Genomic DNA, 22,907 nt, shown 5'->3' with positions numbered 1-22,907 from the left:
TGTTCCATAAAATTTGATCTGTCCCTCGAAATATATGAATGAAAATGTAAAATATGCAAAATATTAGTACATGTTATGCATATGATAAATATGCAAAGACGTGTGTTTTCCTTGCAAGAAATAAGGCAATATACAGCCTTAAACCTCCATATTTTAATAAATGTTCGTATATGTATATGTTTCTCAACAAAAAGAGAATATGAACAGTTGAACATCATTACGAAATTATTAACATTTTTCTGATAAATCATGATATGTGAAATTAATACTAGTGTAGAATATGATTTTTTTCTTTCTTAGGTGTATAATAAATAGAAGTGATTTTTATGGGTGCGTCGCTTATATACGACAGTGTTTCTTATATATATTTTTTTAATTGAATAACAAGTTGTTATTTAATGTGTATGTTTATATACCTGCCCCTTAATTAGATGGGAGCAAATGTCAACAATTATGGTAAAAATTGTCTACAAGAGTCCAATCTAAAACGGGCCACATGATATTTTGCGTGTTAAGAAATACAATGAACTAGCAACTTAAGAGATACGCTTGACAAAGATATGTTTACAACCTGATGAGATTCTGAATTAATACACCCATACTAGTTGAAGTAGTATATGTCTATACTATATGAATACAAATTATGTTTTACGAATAGATAAGTCTAGTTTTTGTATCAATATTACGATCAAATCATAAGTAAAACCTTTTTTTGGAAGTGTTCCACATATTTAAGATCGTCCCCTACTCTACCTACTATCAAATCTACATTGATCTTACATATTCAACCAATGAACTTGAAAATATTACACTTTTTTACATTTATGTGATGCATTTCGTTTATATCAAATTAAACACATGTAATCAAACGATAGTACCATGCAACTCATAGAAGATAGTCGAAATTTTTAGTGCTATTGAATTTTTTTATATTATATAATCTTGTTTTACATTGTCTACAAACTTGAAACCAAATTTGTGTGACGCGTGAGATATATGACTAAATGCAAGCTGTGGTCACCTTTTCGGGTAAACCATTTTTTACGGCGTTGGTCCATGTTTCAGAGTTTGCACTTGGCAGCATTTAACCATTTTATGTGAAAAGGCCGTGACATAACTGAGACCTTGTCAGCCAATAACCACACGCCACATCATCCGACAGAGTCTGGTCATGGTAGATGTCAAGTACAGTCAACACTGTGATTGGCATCGTGTACTATAGTATTGCATAGAATATACAAATCTGTTTTTCGCAACTTGAAAATCTAGGTTTCAACAGGCACAAAATAGGAGAACTTTCTCAATCCTTTTTATTTTTGTTAGATTTCTAAATTTTAACGGTTGTCGGCAACTACAAAACGAATATGAGGACAAAAATAAACGAATATGTGGATACAGAAGCTTCTCATTTGCATTTTACCAAAGTATGTTTGGAAAGAGTGTCTCTCCAGTCTGTGATCGTTGGTTGACGTTAGTTGTTTGCAAATTTTGAACACTTGATTCTATGTGGAAAATAAGAAACTCTGTTCAAGCTAACAAAAAACCTTGCCCTATTGTTGTCTCTCAATCTAGCAATCAAGTCAAAACACAAAAAGAAACTCATTCTGCAGATACAGAGCGATTGACCTATTCTAGGCTAGCTTCAAATTCTTGTGTTTCCTGAGAAAAATCATCAAGCTCAAGGAGACAATTTGTCCAACAATGTAGCCTCCTATAGCTCCATAACACACACATATCGGCCACTCCTGTTTAGAAGAATGATATAAGGTTTAGTTTTATGTATTTAATCACCACTTGATTCTTGCAATAACCGCGATCATGACCAAGAACAAGAACCAAGGTCTTGACTGTATATTGAGGTAAATAGATATTACCTGCCATGGCCTTTCCCAGTCAAGTGGCATAGGCCAAGCTCCAAACCATCCTCCAATAATTGCTCCATATGCTGGAATCAAGATCATATATTCTATATTCCCGGTTGGTCTAAAAGAAAACAGAAAGATGGATTAACAATAGATATTGTGTAAAATTAACATACAAGGTAATATCAACAACTTACTTTAGTGAAGCGAAGACACGATGCCAATTTGTCCATGATGCACCAAAAACAGCAGTCGCTGGTACAACCTGTGAAAATCAAAGACCATCAAAAGGATTGTTCCAAAGCAGGCATAGAAACTAAAGCAGGGAACTAACCGTGAAAACAGACATTAGAAAGGACCAGTGAATTGTTTTTGGTAGAGATCTGCATAAGATGAAAGGTAATTACTCATGTCAGCAGTTGAAACTCAGGAGACCGTTAAGTAGAAGTGTGATCACAATCACCACCAAGGAGTCTCATTTGTAATCTGGACAGCTGAAAAGTCCAGATTATTTACAAACAGCATTTCCAAAAAAAAAGAAAGAAATCAAAAAGATTAAGAGAAACAAGATATTGATGAAACATACTGCAGCCCAATAGGTGCACCCAAAGAAACAGCTCCCAAAGCATTTATGATAGCCCCTATTAAACACAACAAAACACACAAGTTTAAAGAATTCACAATCAAATGGATATTGAGAATTAAGAAGATGAAAGCATAACAAGAAGCTAATACTCAATTCACATCTTCAGGTCAAGATTAACACTTCTTGAAGTTTCAAGTGAAACTCATTCAGCAAATAAAGAATGTAGTGAGCTATCATATAATAAGCTGAAAAAAACCAAAATTACTAACCGGAAATTAGTCCTAGTATGCTTCGCCCAACAGCTCTAAAGTACTGGAAAGCAATATGAGGAAATCATTCAGAGAGTCAAACACACAGGAATCCAAATCTACCCTATTTGAAATCAAAAACGACGCAATCGAGCTAAATGAGAAAGTCAGCTTCTTTGAATCACAGCTACACTCACCGAGCACTTCTCTGGGTTTCTTCTGAACAAGCTGTAGATGATTACCACGATCGGGAACTCAATAATCTGAAAAATTAACATCAAAACAAGGCTAATTTAGCTGAAACTGCGCACACACACACACACACAAACAAGGTTGTGTAAAAGAAAGTTTTAGTACCCATAGGAGACGCAGAGTGAGAGATGGGTCAGAGATGAGATCGACGGAGTACTTTTCACCGACCACCCAGAATCCGACGGCTAGAAATAACCCAGTAATCAAATAAACAAAAAAAGCCCCCAAAGCTGATATCGACTCACCAATGGAGGTCTCTGTCTTCTTCTTCTTCTTCCCTTCTTTCATAGCTTTCCCCTTCTTCCTCTTCGACGAAATCAGAACGAGTAAGTGAAGAAGAAGACGAAGCTAAAATTACTGAAATATCCTCCATTACTTACTCTTAAGCTCACATTGGGCCTTTTCTTCTATAAATGGGCCCAAAATTTTACACTTTATGGGCTTTCTTAAACCCACTAAATTTTAAAGCGGTGGCCGGAGATAAAATAAGTAAGTGCCGGCGAAATCCAGAAGTATCTGGTAGTTAAGCGCGAGTTCTCCATGTTTCCACAGTCCCGTGAGAGCTTATCTCTCGAAATGTCTCGTTTCTCTCCTCGGATTCGTATATATAGCTGCTTCCATCGATTCAGATTACCTCATCAAGCAAATAAACAAACAACAGAGAAATCCAAATCCCTAGGTTTCTACTAATTCAGCGAAATCTCCAATTTTACTGAAGCTTAAATTTAGTAACAATGGCGACTAAATCAGAAAAGGCTATTGGCATCGATCTCGGCACTACATACAGCTGTGTCGGAGTTTGGATGAACGATCGTGTGGAGATCATACCTAACGATCAAGGAAACCGTACGACGCCGTCGTACGTCGCCTTCACTGACACCGAGCGGATGATCGGAGACGCGGCGAAGAATCAAGTAGCGTTGAACCCTCAGAACACTGTTTTCGATGCGAAACGTCTCATCGGGAGGAGATTCTCTGATCCTTCTGTTCAGAGTGATATGGTACACTGGCCGTTCAAGGTTGTTTCCGGTCCCGGAGATAAACCGATGATCGTCGTCTCGTACAAGAACGAAGAGAAGCAGTTTTCTCCTGAGGAGATATCTTCTATGGTGTTGGTGAAGATGAAGGAAGTCGCTGAGTCTTTCCTTGGTCACTCTGTTAAAAACGCTGTTGTGACTGTTCCGGCGTACTTTAATGACTCGCAGAGACAGGCGACGAAGGACGCCGGAGCTATTTCTGGGCTTAATGTGTTACGGATTATTAATGAGCCGACTGCTGCAGCTATAGCTTATGGTTTGGATAAGAAGGGTACGAAGACTGGTGAGAGGAATGTTTTGATTTTCGATCTTGGTGGTGGAACGTTTGATGTTTCGCTGTTGACGATTGAAGAAGGTGTCTTTGAAGTGAAAGCTACTGCTGGAGATACTCATCTTGGTGGTGAAGACTTTGACAACAGACTTGTGAATCATTTCGTTGCGGAGTTCAGGAGGAAACACAAGAAGGATATTGGTGGGAATGCGAGGGCACTTAGGAGGTTGAGGACGGCTTGTGAGAGAGCAAAGAGAACGCTTTCTTCCACTGCTCAGACGACTATTGAGATTGATTCCTTGCACGAGGGTGTTGACTTTTACGCGACGATTTCGCGTGCTAGGTTTGAGGAGATGAACATGGATTTGTTCAGGAAATGTATGGATCCTGTTGAGAAAGTTCTTAAAGACGCCAAGCTTGACAAGGCACGTGTGCACGAGGTGGTTCTAGTCGGAGGATCTACGAGGATTCCGAAAATTCAACAGCTTTTGCAAGATTTCTTTAACGGGAAGGAGCTATGCAAGAGCATTAACCCTGATGAAGCCGTTGCATATGGAGCTGCGGTTCAGGCTGCGATCCTGACTGGTGAAGGGAGTGACAAGGTCCAAGATCTTTTGCTTCTTGATGTTGCTCCTTTAAGCCTTGGACTGGAGACAGCAGGTGGGGTGATGACTGTGCTAATTCCGAGGAACACGACGGTTCCTTGTAAGAGGGAGCAAGTGTTCTCCACGTATGCGGACAATCAGCCAGGCGTTCTGATCCAAGTCTATGAAGGAGAACGCGCGAGGACCAAAGACAACAACCTCCTAGGAACGTTTGAGCTCAAGGGCATTCCTCCTGCCCCACGTGGAGTTCCTCAAATCAATGTTTGCTTTGACATTGATGCGAATGGGATCTTGAATGTGTCGGCGGAGGACAAAACCGCTGGTGTAAAGAACCAGATCACGATCACAAACGATAAAGGAAGGCTAAGTAAAGAAGAGATTGAAAAGATGGTGCAAGACGCTGAGAAGTATAAAGCTGAGGATGAGCAAGTGAAGAAGAAGGTCGAGGCCAAGAACTCGCTGGAGAACTATGCTTACAACATGAGAAACACTATTAAGGATGAGAAACTCGCCCAGAAGCTAGATCAAGAGGATAAGCAGAAGATAGAGAAGGCAATTGATGAGACAATCGAATGGATTGAAGGTAACCAACTGGCGGTAGTTGATGAGTTCGAGTATAAGTTGAAAGAGTTAGAGGGTATTTGCAACCCAATCATCTCAAAGATGTATCAGGGTGGAGCTGGTGCTGGAGGTCCAACAGGGGGTATGCCAACAGATGGTGACTTCGGTGGTTCCAGCAGTGCTGGAGGTCCAAAGATCGAAGAGGTGGATTAAAGCGTGTGCAAGATTGCAGAGTGCAAGGAAAGACATAAGAGTGGTTATGCGCCAGTGAAGTTTCTTTTTATTGTGTGAGAGTTTTAAGAGTGTCCTGCTAGGGAGAGCAGTGAATGTAATATATTTGTATGCTTTACACGTTTCAGTATTTTGAGTAATAAGAGAAAGTTGCTTTCTATTTCTCAAGAGTGTGCCTAGTATTACATTGACATATCCATAAAAATTTTGTCCAGTCTTTGTTGCATAAACACAACTCTCTATGAACGTGTTCAATGAGCTCTTATCTAACACATGTGCTTAAGAAAGTGTGTAGATAACGATGAATTTCGTTTGCTTGTTGCATATGTCTTTCTCCTGAAAAAGAGTCAGAACTGATCTTTGAACTTTAAAGTGATAAAGAAAAGTATATTTGATCCCTAACTTGTCACTTCAGAACACGTTCTGTCTTGGCCCCACGCCCACCCACACACATATATATACACACTGTTTAGCTTCATAAAAGTCACATCTCAAATCCACAAAGCTCAGACAGGCAATGGGGAGAGGATCTGTTGCATTGTTATTCCTTTTCCTCTTCTTTCTCTGCTTCCCCTTCACATCAGATTCCCAGAAAGTCAATCCATCGACGAGCTTACTCAACCAAGAACACGCCCATGGTGCTCTATTTTAAGCATATATTATGTTTATATGACCGGAGAAGTTGAGCATCATTATCTCATGTTTGTTCCTTTTATAGCAGAAGTTACTACAATCAAAGACATAACAGGAGAACAAGATGACAAGAGCATCGACATCTTCCGCGCAGGGAAAGGAAGTCATGGAGTTACAGGTGGAAAAGGCGGAGGCCGAAAAGCAACTCCAAGAAAGGGTAATGCCAGCATGGACCATCGGCCACAGTTGTTCTTCTCGGCTGCCTCTGTTCTATTTACTGGTTTAATAATGTTTTCATTAACTTCTTTCGACATGTCATTAAGATTCTGTTGTGCCTAAACAAATATCTTAACCTGAGAGTGGAACATATGTACTGAATATTGTAAACTTTGAAATATATTGGAACGGATATGGAGTAACAACTGTATAGTACTTATTAACTAAGAGTGGGTATATACAACCAAACCTATAATAAAGGACCACGAGAAAGATGTTTTCCTACGCACCATAACAAAAAGGGTTTCGTTTGCACTGATTGAAAGTGGAAACCATTGTTACATATCTACAGGTCAACCAAGAACACAATTCAATTCCCACAACAAAATTAATGGCTGAGAGAGAGAAGAGCTCATTTCTTCTGCTGAGCTTTTCACTTAGTACTTGAAACTCAAAAGAAACCTCTTCCCAAAACCAGTAGACAGAACACGAAAACTTAGTCCATCAAGAACGCTCCGCTGCAATACCTGATTCAATCCCAGCACCTTAGTTTTCAGAAAAATCATGAATTTGTTTCCAAGGCCGAGTACATAGTTTAGTAGCAATACCTGTTGCTGAATCTATCAACAGCGTGTGCGGTTTCAAGAAGAGTGTCGCTGCCTTTCTCCAAAGCTATATAAAGCTCTTTACCTCTGGTCACACGGGTGATTACCCACGCGTTGTTCTTAGCTCTGATGCATATTTCCATGTCTTTCTCCTGCCTTTTCGCACGGCTTTTTTCTAAATCCACTTCTTCTCTAAGCTTGTTTAGTGCAAGTAGAGACTCCTGCGTTTATCAAAATTCACACACTTATGAGTCCAAGGTAGTAGTAATTTCAGCTAGTAAATCTTAACAAGTGAAAGACGTTACCTTTTTAAGTGTTGCAACTTTTCCTGAAGGAGAAGCTCTGGAAACTTCCATGTCATTATCAACTACTAAGTAACGGTAACCCTTGATATGGTAAGCATTCTCACCGCCCCACCCTCTTGAAATATTCTCTTCAATTTTCAAAATTCTCAGTGATGCCTGGAAAAGAGATATTGGGTAATATATTAGAAGATGCCAGAAAAGATATTCACCATGAAAGATGGATGGGTGATGTGCTAACATCTTCAATAACTTGCTGTTTCACGGCTGAGACGTTTAAATCTCCATTGACAATGGCATTTGTAGGCATGAGAAGAAGTAAGGTGAGACTTTTATGCTGATAAGCAAGGAGATACACTCTTTCTTGTGTTTGCTGAAGCCAGATTGTAGGGATGGCAGAATCAGGGGAACCGCCAGTCTCTACACCCCAAATATCGGTTAATAGAAACCCATCTTTCCCTTTTGTCCACTTGTCATTCTGTAGTGGCCTAATAACATGATGCATGTTATTACCATTTCCTGAGGGTAGGGAATCAATTGAGCCAAAGGGTGCCAAAGTGGATCTATTAGAGATTTCAGATGAGCCAGGCCCCTTACGTAGATATGACCAAGAATTCGCATCAGAGGATAAAGCTTTTGAGGTCAACCTCATTACAGCAAATGTAAATAAGTTGACGGTATCATCAGCTGAGAGAGTTGTTGAAACCAACAGATCTTGAAATAAGATCATAGAGTGGCATCTTAAGCTCCCAGCAGATGAATCTAGTACTTGAACAAGAGACTGTATATCCAAAAATTGATTGTCAAACAACAAAATATTATGTTTGTAATAAGTAGTCCAATAGATTTGGAGAAGCAAACCTGAACTTCAAGTGCAGTGTCCCTTGCTAAAGTAAGCATCTGAACAGTTCCACGCTCTCTCAAAGTTTCTCGGAAAGTTGGTAGCTCAAGTTTCTTCCCAACAAAAAGATCTGCCCGAAAAAGAAAACCTTTGCATCAGACACACGAACCAACTTGAGCATAATGCGGGTTTGCACAAATCCAAAGGAAGGCATTCGACATAGCAACTTCAGCATTATACCACAGCAGCAGAATTCCGAGCGAGACAGCTTTTGAAATGCTGACAATTAGCGACATAAAATGTATTGAAGATGGAAACAAGAATGAAAAGGAAAACACTGGAAATTTTATGTGCTAGATTTTGTGAGAATCACTTACTGCTTAGATAATCTGTGAAGAACGGGTACAACTGTGATCGGGTAAGCTCTCCTGTTGGTTCTTTCTCGATTAATGCCCTAATTGACCCGTGAAACATCACAAAGAGTGAGTGCACTTCCTTAAGCACTCTCCTTAATGCATCAATCCTCCATATTGCCCCTGTCTCCTTATTTTTCTCCACAACCTGCCACTGTCTAGATCAGATCTTGTTCACTGACATTACTAAGACACATCCGGTGCATCGTTCATAAAAAATCCTGTGCTATAACAAGTAAAAGTAAGACATTGTCTTACCATAACCATCCAGATATCGGGTTCAGGCTCATAGAAAACATGAGAATGTCTTTCTGCTTCTATAACCTCACAAGCTGCCTCCGGAGAGAAAAGTCTGCATTTATTAGTCACAACAAGCCTCAAAAGATGAACAAGATTCACACAGACTATTGATTAAGGAGCTTGATCTATCAACCATTTTTATCGAAAAAAGATCATAAATGCAACCAATTCACGAACACCAGTAATGAAAAGAAAAAAAAACTAGTAAAAGGGAAGAATCAGCAGAAGCTAACCTAGTAAAAGTAATAAGCCCTTCACTGAGCCCTATAACTGATAACTGCGTGGATAAGTCTAACTCAGCAGGATAAAAGAACAAAATCTTGTCTAGCTCTTGTCCTTCGGTTTGACCTCTCCTCAGATCAAACACGCAAAGTCGAAGACTTTCATCACCAGAGCTCATGGACACCATTTTCCGGTAGCTTCTACGAGCTCATTAACACCCTAACATACAAATGCAAAGAAAACGCTTCAGAAATTCCCAAGTAATTTCAAGGTTTTCAAAGCCTGCATTGGTGATTGAACTAACGGCACTCAAACCTAAAACAATGTTCCTAATAGGAAGACCAAAGAACTCATCTACCGAGAAGATAAAAATTACTATTTTAGGGCTCTAAAAGAGACGAATTTGGAAAATTTACTACCTTTGAGGACGAATTCAAAGAGCGAAGTCCCAGTGATTAGTACTCAATCTTCGGGTATAGCGATCGTAGACAGATTCACGAAGAACAACAAAAAATAAGTTAATTTCAAAATTTGGTGGAAAGCTCAAATTTTTCAAAAACACAAACTCCACACAGGGATCAGAATTTGATCGATTGAGCTGAGATCAGTTGAAATTTGGCGACAAGGAGGATAAGGGAAGAAGAAGAAGAGGAAGCAAGCAGGTGGACAAGCTAACCGCCACTGAAAAAAAAATTCGCAGGAGAAAAACGGGTCGGGTTATCAAAAGAATCGGGTCAATATCTGAAACGGGTTAACCGAATATTTTTTCAAGATTCTCAACAGCTGACGTCATCTCAATCAGTTTTTGTCTCTTTTACTCTATCACTCGGTTAATGATTTTTTAACATTAAATTTATGAGGAGTGATAATGATAAATGACAACATTAATGATCTAAACAGTAAGATTTGATGATATTATACTACTACTACAAATCAGTGGGTAGTTAGAGGTAACCCGGTAAATTAACTACTGTACTATAAGTCGGTCGGTTAGCATTCCGGTTTAACCCTCAAAGTAGTCTCTCTCATATCATTTCACCACCACAACTCACACGACTCATTGAAAAGNTTTTTTTTTTTTTTTTTTTTTCCTGCGTGTGTTTTTGTCTCCATCGCTCTTTTGTTTTCCGACATAAAGAAAAACAATATCCGACGAACCAACCATTCGGTGTTTTGCTTACAAGAAGCTTCGATCGATCTCTTAGGTTTTTTTTTCTTCTTCGTTTGGTGTTATGAATCTCTCTATTTTATTTTCATTGGTTTAAGCTTGAGTGATGAAACCAGTCTCCGTGTCAGAGGTAAAATTCACATACATCTGCTAGGTTTTTTTTTTTTTTTTTGGGGTTTTCCTCGCTTCTTACCGATTGAAATGATTCTGGGGTTTGTTTTGTTTCCAATCTGTAGCTGTTTGATCCGGTGGCTGGTAAGCTATTACGGCGTTTCTAGCTCTGGTATGTCTTTGTGGTGGTTCGTTTGCTTCTGAGTTTCGAAATTTTTTCTATCACTTATCGGAATCTGAGATTAGTTTATTGTTTTCTGGTCACAGTTGGCTTGGATAGAGTAAGAACAACGACGAGATCACCCTTGATTTTAACTGGTATTTGTTATTTAGCTTCCTATGTTTTGAATAGCTTGCAGTGTATTTGGTTATTTTTGCAATTCGGTATCTGAATCTAAGTATCTGTTTTTTTTTAGATTGTTTATGTTGTTGATTTGTGTGATTGTTTGGCATTTTTCAGTTTTTTTGAATTGTCAACAATGTCTGAACTAAAAGAGCGGCTGCTTCCTCCAAGACCTGCTTCAGCTATGAACCTCAGAGATACTGCTGTATCTCGCCCTTCTGCATCTGGAAGAGCGCCCCTTCTCGGAGTTGATGTCTTGGGTTTGAAGAAGCGTGGACAAGGCCTACGGTCTTGGATCCGTGTTGATACTTCTGGCAATACTCAGGTCATGGAGGTTGACAAGTTCACTATGATGCGCAGATGTGATTTGCCCGCCCGTGATTTAAGGCTGCTTGATCCCTTATTTGTGTATCCCTCAACTATCCTCGGCCGTGAAAAGGCTATTGTCGTCAACTTAGAGCAAATTCGTTGTATTATTACTGCTGACGAAGTTCTGCTCCTCAATTCCCTTGACAACTACGTGCTGCGTTATGTTGTTGAGTTGCAGCAGAGGCTGAAGACTAGTGCTGTTGGTGAGCTGTGGCAGGAGGAAAATTCCCAGTTGAGTAGGCGAAGGAGCAGGAGTTTTGACAATGCTTTTGAGAATTCATCCCCTGATTATTTACCTTTCGAGTTTAGAGCTCTTGAAATTGCCCTTGAAGCTGCTTGTACCTTTCTGGACTCTCAGGTTAGTAACAGTTTAGCTTAAACTTTGATCTCCCCTTACTAATGCTAGGCTTGATTTTTACTTATACACACTAAGTTGGTTAAATTTTATCTTTCTTTTATAGGCTTCAGAGTTGGAGATTGAGGCATACCCGTTGTTAGATGAGCTTACCTCAAAGATCAGTACACTAAACTTGGAGCGTGTACGTAGATTAAAAAGCAGGCTTGTAGCACTGACAAGAAGAGTTCAGAAGGTTCGGGATGAGATCGAGCAGCTAATGGATGATGATGGAGATATGGCAGAAATGTATCTAACAGAGAAGAAGAAGAGAATGGAAGGATCTTTGTACGGTGACCAATCCATAATGGGTTACAGGTCAAATGATGGTCTATCTGTTTCTGCACCAGTTTCTCCTGTTTCTTCTCCACCTGATTCCCGAAGACTTGATAAAAGCTTGAGCATTGCGAGGAGCCGGCATGACAGTGCAAGGAGCTCAGAAGGCGTCCAGGAGAACATAGAAGAGCTAGAGATGTTGCTGGAAGCTTATTTTGTTGTCATTGATAGCACTCTAAACAAATTGACATCGGTACTTTAACGCCTCCTCTCTATTTTACTTTCTGTAGTTCTTTGTTATGAAGCTCTAATCATCGGTATCCATCTCTTAACTTGACAGTTGAAGGAGTACATTGATGACACTGAGGATTTCATTAACATTCAACTGGTAATACCTCAAAATTCAACCTTTTCCATTCAGTTTGAGAAACCATAAGAGCCTGCTGACAAAAGTCTTTGATTTTGTGCAGGATAATGTGCGGAATCAGCTGATCCAGTTTGAGTTGCTTCTTACGACTGCAACATTTGTTGTAGCCATATTTGGGGTCGTAGCTGGGATCTTTGGGATGAACTTTGAGATAGACTTCTTCAACCAGCCAGGTGCATTCAGATGGGTACTCATAATCACTGGAGTATGTGGCTTTGTTATTTTTTCGGCATTCGTCTGGTTCTTCAAGTATAGGAGACTCATGCCTCTATAAGAAGAGAGAGAGAGACATGAATGTGACCACCTCCATCAGAAAAGTAGACATAAACTTCAATTGTTATGTTGCTTACACAGATTAATGATTTGTTTCCTTTTCACAATGGAATCTTCAGCATTTTTATCATAGGGGTTGTCAATCCAAATGTGATAGAATCTTTGATCTTTTTATTTAGAAACGGATAAGCAAACATTGTGCGTCAAACAATTCAAGAAAATGGGAATGACTTTGGTATCTAAACCACAAAACCTCAGAGATCTTAAACTGAGTTTTTTAAACATGTGTAGCAGTGACTCAATACTTCAAGACAGACTACTTGTTAGATGATGAAGACGATGAGAGACGTGCTTTTCGAGCTTTATCAGCCTTGTCCATGTAATCTTGGTGAGATTGATGCTTTGCCCCTGCAAGAAACCAAAGAAGTTCAAGGATTTAGCCTAAACAGAGTAAACCCTATGAGTTGTAACCAAAATCAGATGAAACGATATACAGATTCAATGTGATCCATTTTCAGAAATACTGAGATACCATATATTCAGTGTTATCTAGCAGCCAAGCCTATAACATGATTATAACATCTTCTTTCGAAACCCAGGATCCACAAGAACTACTGATTCATCTTTGCATATACAAATATTATTAAAAGATAGAGAGTCGAGATCGGACCTTGAGTCATCAAATACCAAGGAACTCCGAAAATGAGCGAGACGATTCCGATCCCAACGATGACGTGTTTCTTTTCACCACTGTAAACGTAATGTTCCATTTTAGCTCTGAATCCTCCGCCTCCGGCCATACTCGCCGCAGCACCGCCATTGGTTTTCGTCTCGTTTCCCATCCTCAGATTTCGATTTAACTTTTACTTACCCACCCACCAGTCAACAGGGTTGGTTTATCAATCCAAGAATTAAAGTATGAGTGGTAAGGTTTTTAATGGGCCTTAATTAAAGGCCCATCAACATTAAACTTTCTCTTTTGTCATTAATAACATTTTGAACCCCATATTTTGTTGCATATTAGTGGACAGCGTTATAACTTTCTACAATTACAATTTTAGCCCAAAATACGTGGTAGGTACAGTGAATGACACAACAACAACACAAGAGAGAGCTATAATAACTCTTGGCGCCTCGTCAAAATCACGCGGTAAATACGCTCCTCAATCCTCATCAAAACATGGTTAGTGTATGATGATGATTAATTTAACAAACTTTCACAACGGTCGAATCTCAGTCAATCATTCATCCGCCATCTATGGTACCAACAACTAAGAAGGAATCTTCAATTTCTTCCTTCCCAAGTTTCTTCAATCCCCAGAAGATTCATTCATACACTTTTCCATATTTACTAGAAATCACTGCAAAAGTATTTTGCATTCGATGCTCTCCTTATTTGACTCTCCTTTTTTCCCCAGTTTTGATATTTATATAATCGAGATCTGTGGTGATAAGCGTATGATTGTTTCTCAGAGAACAAATGTACAAATCACAATACATAAGCGGCCAGAGAGAAAAATTCGTTAGGTAAAAATCGAATAGTATATTTTTTTTTGTCTTTGTTATCTTCAGATCTATTGAATGACGTATGAACTTTGAATGTACAGGTTAGATGATATAGATTCAACTTCTTCTCCCGCGACTGGAATGATGATGAAAGGAAACTGTTTCGGATTTAACCTAAAGAATCGAGGAGGAGGAGAAAAGAAGAAAGCATCCAAATCTTTCAGGGAAGGAGTCAAAAAAATCGGATCAGAAGGTCTAATAACCATCGGCAAATCGGTTACGAGAGCCGTGTTTCCAGAAGATTTGAGAATCACAGAGAAGAAAATATTCGATCCTCAAGACAAAACACTTCTTATATGGAACAGATTGTTCGTCATTTCTTGTATTTTAGCTGTCTCGGTTGATCCATTGTTCTTCTATCTTCCCGTTGTCGATAATTCCGGAAGCAGCTGTATAGGGATTGACACGAAACTAGCTGTTACAACCACGACTCTTAGAACCATCGTTGATGTTTTCTACTTGACTCGGATGGCTCTTCAGTTTCGTACAGCTTATATAGCTCCTTCTTCTCGTGTGTTTGGTCGTGGTGAGCTTGTCATTGATCCTGCAAAGATAGCAGAACGCTACTTAACCCGTTACTTCATCGTTGATTTCCTTGCAGTGCTTCCTTTACCTCAGGTAAAACAGAGTCAAAAATATCATTTGATGGTTATAATATGGATTCGTTATGATATTTAATTTGCGTGGATGTTTCAGATTGCTGTGTGGAAGTTTCTTCACGGGTCGAAAGGATCAGATGTGTTACCGACGAAAACAGCATTGTTAAACATTGTGATCGTGCAGTATATTCCTAGGTTCGTTAGGTTTATTCCATTAACATCAGAACTCAAGAAAACTGCAGGAGCTTTTGCTGAAGGAGCATGGGCTGGTGCTGCTTATTATCTCCTCTGGTATATGCTTGCAAGCCACGTAAGTTTCTCTACGTATATATATGACTCTTCTTTTGAGACATTTATTTATGATTTATATACACTTGCAGATAACTGGAGCGTTTTGGTACATGTTGTCAGTGGAACGTAATGATACTTGTTGGAGATTTGCTTGTAAAGTCCAGCCAGATCCGCGACTCTGTGTTCAGATTCTGTATTGTGGGAGTAAATTTGTGAGCAACCGAGACACTGAATGGATCAAAACAGTCCCTGAGCTTCTCAAAAGCAATTGTTCTGCTAAAGCAGATGACTCAAAGTTTAACTATGGGATATACGGTCAAGCTATATCTTCAGGCATTGTATCATCAACATCATTTTTCTCCAAGTTCTGTTATTGTCTTTGGTGGGGTCTTCAAAATCTCAGGTAAGGCGTTGCAATCGATGAATCAACCGTTAGCTTATGCAGTAGTTTTGATATATTTTGGTGTCTTCTTGAACAGCACGTTAGGTCAAGGGCTGCAAACAAGTACATTTCCAGGAGAGGTTTTGTTTTCCATTGCGATTGCTATAGCTGGACTTCTTCTCTTCGCGCTTCTAATCGGGAATATGCAGACGTATCTTCAGTCACTTACTGTTCGTCTCGAGGAAATGAGGATCAAGAGGCGTGACTCCGAACAGTGGATGCATCACAGGTCACTTCCACAAAATCTGAGGGAAAGAGTCAGACGCTATGATCAATACAAATGGTTAGAGACAAGAGGTGTCGACGAAGAAAACATAGTCCAGAGTTTACCTAAGGATCTCAGGAGAGACATCAAACGCCATCTATGTCTGAATTTAGTTAGAAGGGTAAAGTTTTTAGAATCAGAATGCTAAAAAAATTGCTTCATATACTAACTAATTAACTATGTGTTCTGTTTCTGCAGGTTCCTCTGTTTGCTAATATGGATGAAAGATTACTTGACGCGATCTGTGAGAGATTAAAGCCGAGTCTATACACGGAAAGCACATACATTGTGCGTGAAGGAGACCCGGTTAACGAAATGATGTTCATAATCCGAGGTCGGTTAGAGAGTGTAACAACAGATGGAGGAAGAAGTGGCTTCTTCAATAGAGGGTTACTGAAAGAAGGAGACTTTTGTGGTGAAGAGCTTCTGACATGGGCACTTGACCCTAAAGCAGGCTCAAACTTACCTTCTTCCACAAGAACAGTGAAGGCTCTTACTGAAGTAGAGGCGTTCGCTCTTGAAGCTGAAGAGCTGAAGTTTGTAGCAAGTCAGTTTAGGAGACTTCATAGTCGACAGGTTCAACAAACTTTTAGGTTCTACTCTCAGCAATGGAGAACTTGGGCTTCTTGCTTCATCCAAGCTGCTTGGCGTCGCTATTCGAGAAGGAAAAACGCTGAACTGAGACGTCTTGAAGAAGAAGAAGAAGAAATGGGTTATGATGAAGATGACTATGATGACGAAAGTGACAAGAGGCCTATGCTTATCACTAGAAGTGAGTCTTCTTCTAGGCTGCGTTCAACGATATTAGCATCAAGATTTGCTGCTAATGCTTTGAAAGGGCACAGAAGAAGGACCTCAGAGAGTTCAAAGAGCTTGCTGAATCTGCAAAAGCCTCCGGAACCTGATTTTGGTGCCGAGTAATCCAATTCTTGTGCAGAGAGGCCAACATCAGAACAGAGACTTTATAATTGATTTATACACATAAATTCTATATATATAACTTGTTTCAGAAACTGTAAGATTATCTACACGAGAGCCAATGATCCTTCAAAAACCTGCATTGCGTTTTTAACAGTTCCTATGTCGATATCTGCTAGTTTACCGGTCTTCGAAGCAACAATTACACAGTTGTTCTTCTCTTCTGCGTATGGTACAAAGAGCTTCCCTTTCTCTTCTGAAGCGAACAACCCAATACTGGAAAAAAGAAGCACACACAGGTCAATTCTTGAAAACATTGATCACTCTTTATCTTAATCAGATAGTTTCACCTAGGTTTGTCTCGCGCATTAGCTAGTTGAATCGCAGCTGTGTTTGTAGCAATAACTCCAGCAGAATCGTTTATCAGAGCAGCCAACTAAGTAACATCAAGTAAGATAAGTCAATTCAACTTTGCTCATAATTAATACAGACAAATCTGCATGCATACCTGTCCTGGTGTTGTGATGAACACCATAGATGTATCATCACCAACAAAATCTTCAACGTTTTCTCTATCTTTCTCATGTGGAATCACAAAGAGCGGTTTGTATCCCCTGGCATTTTCCAGAATCATGTCTCAGAGGAAATTTCAATCTCATCAAAACAAAAACATTACATTTTGAAAAGGTGTATAGTTAGTTACCTTATACCCTTTACAATCTTAGCCCATTTTTCAAGTGAAAGTAAACTATCACTATCTCCTTTTGATTGCATTGATGCCTTTGAATCTGATTCAATCCCATGAATTACTATAAACTTCCCTGTGGCTGCTCCAGCATTCCTGTACTTCTCAGCCACAACCTCTTTCAATTTCCGCGAAATCGATACTCTAAGCGGCAGCACAGGAGTCCTTGGAACACTCCTAAACGGTTTTCCTAACCAATCTTCCATCTGATCATACCTGAAACCATCAACAGTCAATTTGTACTGCGGGAAAAAATATGCAGTTACGTCGGTTTCAAGGAACTCACATGCTATAACCTAATTCTGAAAGGTTGGTATTTTCTGCGGTAAAGGTTTCAGACAGCATCAGACCAGCTCCAGCAGAGTTAACATTCGGGTAAATGTAACTAACTCTGTCTCGAGCCGTTGTCATGAACAAAAACGCTGCGTGGCCTAACCCTGCCAGCTTCGTGGACAGAATCATGTCATAGTACCTTCCCTGAAACATGACTTCAAGAAAAGTTAATTAACTAGTCTGATAACGGAAAGATATAAAACGAAGGTTGAAAAATTTGTAAAAGTTACAAACTTTGAGAATTCCGATCATGTCAGTGTATTCAGCTGGTTCAGGCCAATGATCATCTGGATCATACACATTTGCCCATCTCACGTTTTTGTTTAACTCGAATGTTTGTTTACCTCTTTCAGTCGTTAGTACATCTACCTGAACACCAGGATACCTTACAAAAACAACATGAAACGAACGGACAATGTTCTGCATTACATAATAACTTAAGGTTTTGAAAAGGTCAAAGGGGTTGGCTCAATGTTACCTGTCTTTGAGTAGCTGAATAGTGGGGAAAAAGAGTAAACGCAGCAACAACGTCTAACATCTCCTCTGATTTTTAAAGGCAAAGAAGCGAGCTCGACGGTGTAACCCTTGGGAAACTTCAAGAAACCATAAGGGTTATCAGGATTATCCGGTGGTCGTGGATCCTCGTCTTGTTTCCCGTCGACGAACAAGGACCCGTATTCGTTATCCGGGTCTTCACCGCTATCAAACGGGTCGAGCCATTCGTTCTTCTTCTTCTTGAGATTGACCGATACATCTAAGGATCTCGAAGTAAGGCGAGTTTGAAGGAAGACAAGTGGTTTGGTGGTGGGAAACGGCGGCGTATTGAAGAATGGTGAAATGGGTTTGGGTAACAGAGGAAGTGAAGCCATTAGAGAGAGAGGTCTTTTGAGCCAAAGAAACAAAGTTTGGATTTTTAAATGTTTTTGTTTGTGAAAGAAAAGAGAAAACTTAGGATAAGTGGGTCCCTTTTGTGGCTATTTTCCGACCGTAGAAGAAAATTCTCATCTAATTAAATTTTTTGGTTATGGCAAATTGGCAATTAGTACTTACAAAAATCTTATTCTCTGTTCGATTAATTAAAACTTTTGTCTTGATATGGGTTGATAATGATATGCACGCGCAAAACATTCCTAATTGCAGAAGCATTAATTAGTAGTAACTTTACAGTAAACAAATCTCAGATTAAAAACCAATTTAATTCAAGTCGGGTCGAGAAATAAGTTACCCGTTTCCATTGCCGGGTCGAGGAACAAAAGATCAGAAAAAAAGAAGGCGGAAGAACCAAATTGTGACGTGTTAAGCGGTGACTGGTGAACGACCTTTTCTTCTCCTCTCTCTCCTCTCTCTCTCTCTCTCTCTCTCTCTCTCTCTCTTTCGATTTGATTCGTTTCGTCTCCGATCAGAAAAGCTTCTTCTTTTTTTTTCCCTGAAGTCAAAAGGGTTTTTTCTTCTTCTTCACTGTTCCAAGATTTTATTTTGTGTGTGTGTTTCGTCAGCTTCTCTCATTGTATTCTAACCATACTTTTTTTTTCTTCTCGTGAACAAAGCAAGTAACTTGGCTTTGTTTTGCTAGAAGATTCCCTAAAAATAAGATATTTAGCGGTGACCAAAAAAAAAAAGTTATCATTTTGGGTGGTAATGTAGCTGTAAAGTCTAGGGCTTTTGATATATAATCTCTTGAAATTGGTTTCGAGACTGTTTAAATTACCAATTTTGATTCTAGTTGTGATCTAGTGTTAGATCTGTGAGAATCGGGTCAATGTCGGTTCCACCTCGATTCCGGTCCGTAGATTCCGGTGAACGAGAATTCCGATCAGTTCTTGGTCCTACTGGGAACAACAAGCTGCAGAGGAAACCACCGGGGATGAAATTGGAGAAGCCGATGATGGAGAAGACGACCATCATCGAGTCAAAAGATGATAAAACGAAGAAATCAACTACTCCGGCTTCGCCAAGGACGACTCTGAAGCAATGCTCGTCTCTTTGCTCTTCGATTCTGAGGAAAAACAGTGCCTCCATGACTGCTTCGTATTCCTCTGACGCTTCTTCTTCCTGCGAGTCATCGCCTGTGAGTGTGGCGTCTTCTTCCAGCTGTAAGAAGGTTGTGAGGAGAAGTGGAGCTGTCTCTTCCACGAGGAAGCTCAGTGTTGGGAAGGAAGAGGAGAAAGTTGCTGGTGATTGCTTTGCTGATGGCCGTAAAAGGTGTGCTTGGATCACACCTAAAGCTGGTAATAATCAGTTTTTGACCTACTAATCTCACCTATTTCATAATGCAAGAGTTTTTGTCTTTAGATGTAGAAATGCGCAAGAATGTGAATGTGAGATTGAGTTTGACCTGATTTTCTGAATCAGTGAAGACACGATGAAGTTATCTGGTTGAATCAATGAGACTGATTTTAATAGGTGTTTTTTGTTTGATCTAATTGTTGTCTTCTGTGTATGAGGATAGTGAAGTAACACAATGGTCAACAAAATGCTTGAATTGCTCTGTACTTTGTTCAGTGAGCATTGTGTAGATAATTTGCTACATAACTTATGTAGTATATAGGTTGTCCTGAAGTTCCCTTCTAGATGTTTTAACTTCTTATTGTTCAAGATATCTAACTTCCATGCTAAGAGGCGCTTGCCAGTACTCTTTGTTGATCTCTTATATCCCATATCTTTCTCGGCTGTAATTGACTAATAATGTTGTGTTTTTCTTTCTTGTATAGACCCATGCTATGTTGCTTTCCACGACGAAGAATGGGGAATTCCGGTACATGACGACAAGTATGTGTCATCCTTAACTCTTTTACTTTAATCAGAGATGCCCTCTGTAATTATAAGAGTCTCTTATCACTTGGTTAAACTTTTGTAGGAAGCTTTTCGAGTTATTGTGCCTCTCTGGTGCTCTAGCCGAACTCTCCTGGACCGACATTCTCTCCAGAAGACAATTACTCAGGTAACCATACCAAGTTCTTTGTAATCCGAATTTGAAATCGCAATATGAACTTCTGATACCAAGCTAGTAGTAGTTCTGATCTCTCATATTGCTTAATTTGCTTCTTACTTGAAAACAGGGAAATTTTCATGGACTTCGATCCAGTTGCTGTTTCTGAATTGAATGACAAAAAGTTAATAGCGCCTGGCACTGCTGCCATTTCCTTACTATCAGAGGTCAAGATACGGTCAATCCTCGATAACTCACGCCATGTGCGCAAGGTAACATTGCGTAGCCTCACACTTACTGATCTATACTAGTAAAAAAAGCTTATAACTCCTCTAAATGTAACAATCTCTCTGGCTGTTGATTCTTAACTTAAATACAGATTATAGCTGAATACGGATCCTTTAGGAAGTACATGTGGAACTTTGTGAACAATAAGCCTACACAGAGCCAATTCAGGTATCAACGGCAAGTCCCCGTGAAGACATCGAAAGCTGAGTTTATAAGCAAAGATCTAGTACGCAGAGGCTTTCGCAGCGTTAGTCCAACGGTAATTTACTCATTCATGCAAGCAGTTGGGCTCACAAACGATCATCTCATAGGGTGCTTCAGATACCAAGACTGTTGCGTAGATGCAGAGACGATAACAACCAAGGCCAAGAAGAAAAACGAGCGAGAGTGACATAGAAGAGCTATTTCTGAAAACAAGCTAATTAACGTATTTTGAGTACCGATGTTGTTTTGCTTTTGCTTTCGAAGATTATATTGACACAACGAGGTTTTGTTACGGTGAAGTGTTTTTTTCTTTTTCGTTGTATAGATGTTTTTTTTTTGTGGTAATCGGTTTAGCATAATAGGATGTCGCCATGAAACTGTTAGACCGGACGTATCTCCGTGAATCGATTACATGCTACGTTTTAAAATTCTTCATTAACCAAAATACCAAATGATTTACTTATAGGCTATGGTATGGTCGAATGGGGTACACATGTTTCATTATGGTCTATGATGCTTAACTTTAGAGAAGGAGAAGCTGTATTCGTTAAGTTACATTACATCATTTAAAAATTTAAGAAAAAAGTAATTTGATCTTAGATTGTTTTTTATTACCGAACTGTAAATGAAAAAAAATAACATTCTTGATGAATAACGGCCGTGCATTGTGGACGTCGAATTCATCTTTGGGCATATTCTTTTAGTTCACTTGGGATTTTCTGACATTTGTAATTGAAACCAATGGTTCGTGTGTGTTGTTATATAGCCTATGGTAGTAGGCATCTTAGTCAAATTACATGAGAAGTCTCAACAAAGAAGTACAAAAATAACAATCTATATGTATTATTTCCTCAGCTATTTAAATTGAAGAGCTATATATATTATACTACAAAATTAGGTGTCCGTGAATCTTGATATGTCGTCAATGATTTTTGTTACGTGTCGATTATAAAATAGAAACAAGTAATAGAGTGTTGCCCAAAAAAAAGAACAAGTATAGAGTGTTGTTGACTATCGAATCTTTACCAAAATAAAAAAAAAGTGGGATGGTGATAGATCCCACTTCGCATAGATCCTCACCACGCGCACTTCCTTGTGGGGCTCCATCTTTTCACCGTTAAGGTTAGCCATTTTTACAATCTCTTCTTCTTTTGTTAATCTGTTATCATTATTATTATTAGTGAACTTTTCTAATACGAATTGGCTTTTTGCTATTACTAGTTTGTTAAGCTGATGAACAACAGCTGTTGAAAGTTTCTTTTACGTATCATTCATGTGCTATTAGTTTTATAAAAAAGAAATTGATCTGAATCAGTTTTTCCTACGTAATTTAACTTCCCTAATTTTAACAAATGGAAGAAAGAATACTAATACTCTCTCCGTTTCAAAATATAAAATGTTTTAGAGAAGTTTTTTTTTCATAATATAAGATATTTTAAAGTTTCCATGCAACTTTTAGATTAGTTTAGTATTTTATATTGTGTAGTATTGTTTTTGATTGGTTCAACTTGTTAAAAGTAAATAATTTTTAATTTACGTGCTTTAGTTAAAACATCATATATTAAAAGTATAACTTAAGAGTTTCTTAATAATTTTTCATAAACTAAAAGTTTGACTTATTGATGAGAAAGAGGGAATTTGTGATACATTATCGAAATATCCACATATGTATTTGTAGATTGCCGATGCATTCATTTATCAAATTCTTCCCCAAAAAAAAAAAAAAAGTAGTTTTGGCAATTGCATTAATGAAAAAAAAGAAACATATTTCAATGAGAATT

At 38.9% G+C, this 22,907-nt stretch overlaps 7 protein-coding genes and 2 pseudogenes across 9 annotated transcripts; 5 read left to right on the top strand and 4 right to left on the bottom strand.

The window, feature by feature from the left end:
- On the bottom strand, window positions 1,398-3,298 carry LOC104755919 (phosphatidylinositol-glycan biosynthesis class F protein). Its single transcript, XM_010478404.2, has 8 exons — window positions 3,054-3,298; window positions 2,894-2,959; window positions 2,718-2,760; window positions 2,449-2,503; window positions 2,197-2,245; window positions 2,060-2,127; window positions 1,875-1,983; window positions 1,398-1,745 (listed from the first exon to the last, which is right to left on the bottom strand). Exons 1-8 carry the CDS (start codon window positions 3,234-3,236, stop codon window positions 1,632-1,634), a joined length of 687 nt encoding a protein of 228 aa, XP_010476706.1. The 5' UTR covers window positions 3,237-3,298; the 3' UTR covers window positions 1,398-1,631.
- On the top strand, window positions 3,474-5,821 carry LOC104755918 (heat shock 70 kDa protein 5). The gene has a single exon (XM_010478403.2). The coding sequence runs from the start codon at window positions 3,683-3,685 to the stop codon at window positions 5,633-5,635; it is 1,953 nt and encodes a 650-aa protein (XP_010476705.1). The 5' UTR covers window positions 3,474-3,682; the 3' UTR covers window positions 5,636-5,821.
- On the top strand, window positions 6,120-6,945 carry LOC104755916. Of its 2 annotated transcripts, none has more exons than XM_019238686.1 (2): window positions 6,120-6,291; window positions 6,372-6,945. In XM_019238686.1, exons 1-2 carry the CDS (start codon window positions 6,171-6,173, stop codon window positions 6,623-6,625), a joined length of 375 nt encoding a protein of 124 aa, XP_019094231.1. In that variant the 5' UTR covers window positions 6,120-6,170; the 3' UTR covers window positions 6,626-6,945. The 2 variants fall into 2 exon arrangements, 1 of the variants encoding a protein (XP_019094231.1); XR_762257.2 differs by having other exon boundaries at window positions 6,193-6,291; window positions 6,375-6,476.
- Window positions 6,698-9,876, bottom strand: LOC104755917 (vacuolar fusion protein CCZ1 homolog). Of its 2 annotated transcripts, XM_010478401.2 has the most exons (10): window positions 9,605-9,876; window positions 9,197-9,404; window positions 8,922-9,015; window positions 8,628-8,811; window positions 8,491-8,529; window positions 8,271-8,380; window positions 7,651-8,190; window positions 7,413-7,568; window positions 7,111-7,328; window positions 6,698-7,029 (listed from the first exon to the last, which is right to left on the bottom strand). In XM_010478401.2, the coding sequence occupies exons 2-10, from the start codon at window positions 9,370-9,372 to the stop codon at window positions 6,999-7,001; spliced, it is 1,548 nt and encodes a 515-aa protein (XP_010476703.1). In that variant the 5' UTR covers window positions 9,373-9,404; window positions 9,605-9,876; the 3' UTR covers window positions 6,698-6,998. The 2 variants fall into 2 exon arrangements, with proteins under 2 accessions (XP_010476703.1, XP_010476704.1); XM_010478402.2 differs by lacking the exon at window positions 8,491-8,529.
- Window positions 10,223-12,676, top strand: LOC104755915 (magnesium transporter MRS2-1). The gene is made up of 7 exons (XM_010478400.2): window positions 10,223-10,483; window positions 10,590-10,636; window positions 10,732-10,782; window positions 10,925-11,534; window positions 11,638-12,099; window positions 12,187-12,234; window positions 12,317-12,676. The coding sequence occupies exons 4-7, from the start codon at window positions 10,944-10,946 to the stop codon at window positions 12,545-12,547; spliced, it is 1,332 nt and encodes a 443-aa protein (XP_010476702.1). The 5' UTR covers window positions 10,223-10,483; window positions 10,590-10,636; window positions 10,732-10,782; window positions 10,925-10,943; the 3' UTR covers window positions 12,548-12,676.
- Window positions 12,698-13,440, bottom strand: LOC104755914. Its single transcript, XM_010478399.2, has 2 exons — window positions 13,217-13,440; window positions 12,698-12,954 (listed from the first exon to the last, which is right to left on the bottom strand). The coding sequence occupies exons 1-2, from the start codon at window positions 13,386-13,388 to the stop codon at window positions 12,863-12,865; spliced, it is 264 nt and encodes an 87-aa protein (XP_010476701.1). The 5' UTR covers window positions 13,389-13,440; the 3' UTR covers window positions 12,698-12,862.
- On the top strand, window positions 14,027-16,783 carry LOC104755911 (annotated as a pseudogene).
- Window positions 16,654-18,628, bottom strand: LOC104755912 (annotated as a pseudogene).
- Window positions 18,864-21,485, top strand: LOC104755913 (DNA-3-methyladenine glycosylase 1-like). The gene is made up of 5 exons (XM_010478398.2): window positions 18,864-19,933; window positions 20,417-20,474; window positions 20,563-20,646; window positions 20,765-20,906; window positions 21,014-21,485. The coding sequence occupies exons 1-5, from the start codon at window positions 19,465-19,467 to the stop codon at window positions 21,311-21,313; spliced, it is 1,053 nt and encodes a 350-aa protein (XP_010476700.1). The 5' UTR covers window positions 18,864-19,464; the 3' UTR covers window positions 21,314-21,485.

This window comes from Camelina sativa, chromosome 17, assembly GCF_000633955.1.
Source record: "Camelina sativa cultivar DH55 chromosome 17, Cs, whole genome shotgun sequence".
Classification (NCBI taxonomy): Eukaryota; Viridiplantae; Streptophyta; class Magnoliopsida; order Brassicales; family Brassicaceae; genus Camelina; species Camelina sativa.
Note: the sequence above shows the minus strand (reverse complement) of the source record. Positions and strands in the feature narration are given on the sequence as shown.